Source organism: Melampsora larici-populina, assembly GCF_000204055.1.
Source record: "Melampsora larici-populina 98AG31 unplaced genomic scaffold MELLAscaffold_22, whole genome shotgun sequence".
NCBI classification, from domain to species: domain Eukaryota; kingdom Fungi; phylum Basidiomycota; class Pucciniomycetes; order Pucciniales; family Melampsoraceae; genus Melampsora; species Melampsora laricis-populina.
In genome coordinates, this window is record NW_006768786.1 from 215769 (window position 1) to 221676 (window position 5908).

At 38.9% G+C, this 5908-nt stretch overlaps 2 protein-coding genes across 2 annotated transcripts; both read right to left on the reverse strand.

Moving 5' to 3' along the window:
- Nucleotides 1-816: 816 nt before the first annotated feature.
- On the reverse strand, nt 817-2257 carry MELLADRAFT_72040 (uncharacterized protein; the record flags this gene model as incomplete). Its single annotated transcript, XM_007410920.1, has 2 exons — nt 817-1196; nt 1259-2257. The coding sequence occupies one exon, from the start codon at nt 2065-2067 to the stop codon at nt 1306-1308; it is 762 nt and encodes a 253-aa protein (XP_007410982.1).
- Nucleotides 2258-2777: 520 nt separating this feature from the next.
- On the reverse strand, nt 2778-4070 carry MELLADRAFT_63766 (uncharacterized protein; the record flags this gene model as incomplete). Its single annotated transcript, XM_007410919.1, has 1 exon — nt 2778-4070. One exon carries the CDS (start codon nt 4068-4070, stop codon nt 2778-2780), a length of 1293 nt encoding a protein of 430 aa, XP_007410981.1.
- Nucleotides 4071-5908: the final 1838 nt, after the last annotated feature.

Here is a 5908-nt window from a genome sequence, read left to right on the forward strand (position 1 = left end):
ACAATCACAGCTTTGGCTAAGTGCGTAGCTCAGTCATGCTAATATGATGGCCAGGATGAAAACTGAAATCACAGTGGTGCTAATGTTTTTCTAGTGTGATTTGTCTAGCATTGGGAGTACCACTTGAGGAAATTTGATGTTTGGGAAGTTGAATTGAATAGAGGATGGCTAAAGAAGTTAGATATAGAATGGGTTTGCAAACATGAAATGAACAGGATCTGGTACCCCAAACCACGTGAGTCTAGCACATCTTGCCCATGTGTGAGCGGACCATGAGGTGTCAAAATGAATGTGAACTACAAAATCAAGCTTGAAAGTTGAATTACCAGCATGCTGCCCAAGTCACCAGTAATTCAAATCTGTGAGAAGAACAGAGAAGGGGGGGATCATGGGCAAGTACATAGCCACAGAGCGCCTAAGCCTTGTGCCTCCAGAGAGGAAGGGTCCAAGTAAGCTTGAGGCTCCTCATCACCTCAAGGTGGGGTGGGCTAGGACCATGTCCTCTGGGGTGGTTTCAGGCACTTTACAAAACTCAGAGCCCAGAGAGTTCTGGGGAGTCAAAGCACTCAGGGCTCTAGAGATATTGAAGTGATAGCTCAATACACCTCCAGGCTCAAGGCACCCCCCACAGTAAGGTCAACTTACTTTAACCTAGTAGAGGGTAACATAAGGCTGAGATTTCAGAGGCAATACTTCTTAGCTTGTGACCTAGTACTTACATGTAGAATGGAGATGGGAATTCACACAGATTCTTGAAATCTGGATCACCAGCTAGGAAATCTTGGTGCTCTTGAGTTGGTGGTTAAATGGTCTTCTAAACTGATTGTAAAGAATTAACTTTCAATCAAGTGATATAACAATCATTTGAAAGGATAAAGATTAATTCAACTCAGTTTGAAGTATAAGAATTTCAAGAAGATGTACAAAGTTGATTGAACACAAAATGACCTCAACCATTAGAAAACAACAAAAAAATTGAGAATAAAAACAGAAAGAGGTACTGAGTAGTACAGGTTTTTTTGTCAATGTATATATTTACCAAGTTGAAGTCTTGTAGACTAAATAATGTCTTTTGAGGTGTACAGATATGCTTAAAGATTGTGTTTCAAGGTCTTACATGAATAATTGATACAAGTTTTCAGGTAGTTGCCCGGTTTGTGTGGTTCGGGAGTACATCAATCGACCTAAGAGGTGAGCTAAGAGATCTAATATCAGTTCATCTTTCAAAGGCATCTGGTAATCTAGATTGGAAACTCACCAAGACGATGGTCTACCTATACCTTTCAATCCATCATACACAATAAATCAATTCGATCCTTCCCAAGATTTTGAATTTGAATGATGGATTGGAATCCCATTCAAAAGTTTATTATACCTCATTTGTCGAGCCAACTGATCTTTGACTCTCTCTCGTTTGAGTAACCTGATCATGGGAGCCAAACTAGCCGAAACATGATCTTTTTTCAACTCTTCATCAATCAGATTAAACGAACTTAATTGATAAAAGATCGGTCTAGTTTCTAGGGCTTTAGTTAATTTGTTTTTGATGATCAATCGATTGATCTTTTCGGATGTTTCATATGTTTTGATGGATGTAGGTGAATGTAAATAAGATCCAGAATTGATTTTAGATTCTAGATTCAATCCTTTGAGTTTCTTGGTTTTTGCTAAGTCTAATCGGTTAGGTCGGTTCAGTAGATAAGGTTCTAAACATGTGGTTCCAACTGATCTTAATCTGTGTTGATGTAAAACTGAATCATTTGCTAAAGTCATTAAAAGTTGATGACCTGTTGATTTAAGTGAATCTAAATCTGGAATATCTAAACTTGTGAAGATTTGGAGTATGATGGTGATGGGTAAGTTTAGGATTGGAAATGGTTTTGATGGGTTTACTGCTAGCCATGCGTTCAGTTCTGATTCTGATTCTGATTTTTTGTGTTGGATTTGGGTTTTGTTAACTGAGGTTCGTTGCATTTCCTGAGTTGATGGAATTGAAGTTGAGCTCGCAATTTCAGTTCGGTTCAAACTTGATGAAGTTTCTTCAAGATTTGCTAGTGGTGAAGACATCTTGGTATTAAAGTGTTCGAGATTGAAATTTGGATTAAGATTTGAAAATGAGTGGCGAAAGAGGAAAGATGTTGCTGAGCATGATTGGTTTTATGCGGCTCTTTTCTGACTCGGTAGAACGTGAAAGTAAAATAAACAGGGACTAGGAAGGGATATATCTATTCGGTCATCATACGTAGTCAAGCAGACGTACGAACGAAGTGGATTGCTTCACATGCTGTGCAGTGTGCAGTCAGGACTCAGAACCTTTCGAGTCGACACATGTCACAAATTGATGACAGGTCACTTCTCAAAACGTCATCTCCATAATCCAAGGGTCAAGACTCAAGAGATCTGAGAACTCTTTAGTCGAAGTCTTCTATTCCTACCAAACCTCGTAGACCAAAAACGTGCAGGGGTGAAGCAGCTGCCTTTAGGTTCAGATCCAACATTTAGCTCCTCTCTCCCTTCAAAAAATAACGTACAACTCACTTTGTTATTATAGACATCCATTCTCAACAAATCTATTACTATGAACAAGTATAAAGGGTTAAAAAGGATACATAGATAGTGAAACTAAAGATATGTACAAGATTCATAGCTGTGTCCTGCACAGCTATAACCAGTCAATAACAAATGGTAGAAGTACTTATTGGGGCAACTTCGACACACCTTCAGGGAAATATAAAGCGATCCGAAAACATATTATGTTTGATCCATAACCAAAGAACCTATACGAACATTTTTATCCTCTTTTGTTGAGCTTGACTTACACCTTTGTGCCGTCTCACATATTTGGGTGTTGGTGACATTTCATTGCTGATAGATTGAGATGAAGAACTTGAAGCTCCCAATGAAGATGAACCAATTTCAGTATCTTCAATATCACATATATCCTTAAAATCATCAAAGTTAAAATCAGGATGAGATTTTTCTAGATTTAATATAATTTTATAAAGTTGTATCTGGATTTCTTGGATTTCATTTTCGAATTTGACCATGACTTTACTTGAATTTATAACTTCTTTTTTGGTTGATAAATCGATTTTTGATAAAGGTTTAGATGATAATTGGGCATTCATTCGCTTCGCTTTTTCGAGTCTAATAGAAAGTTGTGCAATTCTTTCTTGAAGTTGATTTATTTCTAAAAGACATTGTTCATCTGAGTCTAGTGATGTTGAAGATTCAGATATGGATGACGATGTACCTAAAGAAGGTTGATATCTGATGGGTAAAGGTTTGATGTCAAGATGATCTCGGGTTTCTATTGACGATGTACCGACAGATTGGCCGTCTTCCTCTAACTCCATGGCAAGGTGATAATGTTGATCGGAATCCCCTGAAAAACTTGATTGAATGTCAGAGACCTCATCTGAGCCGGATTGTTCATATGACTGATTTTTAGACATAGATGATGTAGACAAGGCAGGTCGATGTCTCATTGGTAGAGGTTTGATGATACGTCGATTTCTAGACTGGGCTGACTTTGAACATGTACGAAAAGATTGGTCGTCCTCTTCTGAGTCTATACCGATTTGATGATATTGATCATATTGCTTACTTGGTTGGCTTTCCAATTGTACCTCCTCCGAGTCTGATGATGCCGGACGTTTAGGCGCGGGGAAAGTAGATAGGGTAGTAGGGCCTCCGGATTGTAAAGATTCAACGTCGGACTCGTATCGATTTCCGCGTTGATTTGACGATTCACAAATGAAATGAGCGTCTTCTCCGTTCGGAGTGATTTGATCTTGCTGAGAATCATGTACAACCACCACATTAAGCGGATCACGCTCTGTATCGCATAGCCACCTGAACAGTAATGGATTGTGATAAAGTGCTTGAAGTGACTGCAGCTTTTGATTTGTCAGCAACTCCAACAACAGTAAGGCTTCTGGGACTGTTAGCGTTGATAGATCCCAGAGCGATTGTAGCAGCTGGATCCGCTCTCTCATAGATGGAGGAGAGTCTCTCATGAGAGATTTTAGCAAGCTTTCGACCGAGTCGGATGATTCGGGTGTCGACATCTGGAAGTAGAACGATTCTTGGCGGTTTGATGCTTCCTTTTTGTTCTGGCAGTTCGAAAAAAATAGAGAGAGAGTATGTTATTTCTTGGTTGAAGCAAGACCTTATCAAAGTTCTTTTGGAAACATACGTACGATCTTATTTAACTTTTTGTTGAAGGCGCGTGATTGAGAATGCTATGAGTTGATACGTGTTTGATAGTGCTGGTATGCTATTCTAACTTATTGAGCGATTAGCTGAGAGGAGTTCAGGCTGTGGCTAGGAAACTCAAAGGCTGAGAACAGAGGTATTATAGCCACGAGCCACAGAAAGTTTGCTTTGAGGTGAAGTTGTTCAAGATTAGTAAAAAGAAACGCTAAAATAAAAGATGACAAGGTAGGTTCACAATCAATGTTTTTCGAGATGAAGCTACGGTTTGCTTTAAAAACTGGGAGGAAGCAGGATGAGACGCAAATATATGTGCTCTTGAGATCACGCTGTGTGTAGTAGGTCTCATAGACAGGCAAAGTGAGTTGAGGATTTATTTCAAAGGGACAAGATGGGCGTCCCCCATCACAGCCCCCTTATGCAAAGTAACTCGAATGTTTCAATGCGGAGTTGGTGTCAATGGGGTGGGTGACATTTGCGCTAATCGATTTACGCGTAATAATCAGCTTAGCAACTCTTGAGAATTGACAAAAGCTACAGAGAACAAACGAAAGAGATAAACGAATTCTACGATGGTTGATTTGATGTGCTTTATCAGCGGGTAAAAAACCGCTAACTCGGAAGTTGTCGATAGTGAACTTACGACCAAGCTCTTATCTGGTCATATCACCGTTTTCATATCTTCAACGATTCTAAAGGAATGATCGAATTCGATCAGTTTCTTCTTCTTTTCGCCATTATCTCCTTTGTCTTTTTCATGTTCAGGCTGCATATAACCGTCTAATTCAGATGACAGAATCAGCAAGTCTAAATAAGGCTTTATTTCAATCGTCTTTTGTTGTCAATCCTACCACATGGTGAGCTAACTCATCGGTCTCAAATCCTTTGACTCATCAACGTTACCCATGACCTCCAGAGCAAAGATCTACTCCTCAATCATCACTCACTTGTATTATTAACGCTTATATAGACAGCGCCACGAATTCAAAGACCATAGCACACTTGACTTTCAAGTATTGTTGGCTTTAGCTTTTGAGAAATAAAGTGATGGGCAAGTTATTTTTAAGTAGGTAAAGCAGGATAAAATAATTCAAATCGGGACCCTTGAGTTTTATCTAGGCATGTGATTTAACTAGATTTAGAGGTTTGGTAGGAGATGAAGAACTTGATGCTTGCTGGTGTGCTAAAAAGATTTCAAAGGTGCTTTTTCTCAAAAGAAGAACATCCTTTTAATCCCAAAATTTCAGATTTTCGGACAGTCTCTTAGTAGAGGATCCTAAAGTTTTCTCTGGTGGAATCAAACCGCTTTTGCTGAAGACGATTACTTTGGGTAAATTTGCGGACTCATCACTCGCAAAAATTTCAACTGTTTTGATAGTAAGGTTTTTATGTGGTGATGATAGCTATACTAGGCTTTCAGAACAGATCACATTTCAAAGAGTTGACTACTTCCGATTACTGACTACTTAGACTAGTTCTAGAGTTTTTGTTATCTACTCGAACCAGCTTTGAATGCAATAGCTTGGTAGATATTGGACTGTCTAAAGTCGGTTAAGAGACTTGACCAATTTTTCTATACTCATCCAAATGCCTCTTATTTCCCTCTTTCCCTCTTTCCTCGTCTTTGATCTTTTTCTCATGAAGATCATTCTCATAAAAGTGATTGTTACTATTGACCGCTCTATAAAACTCG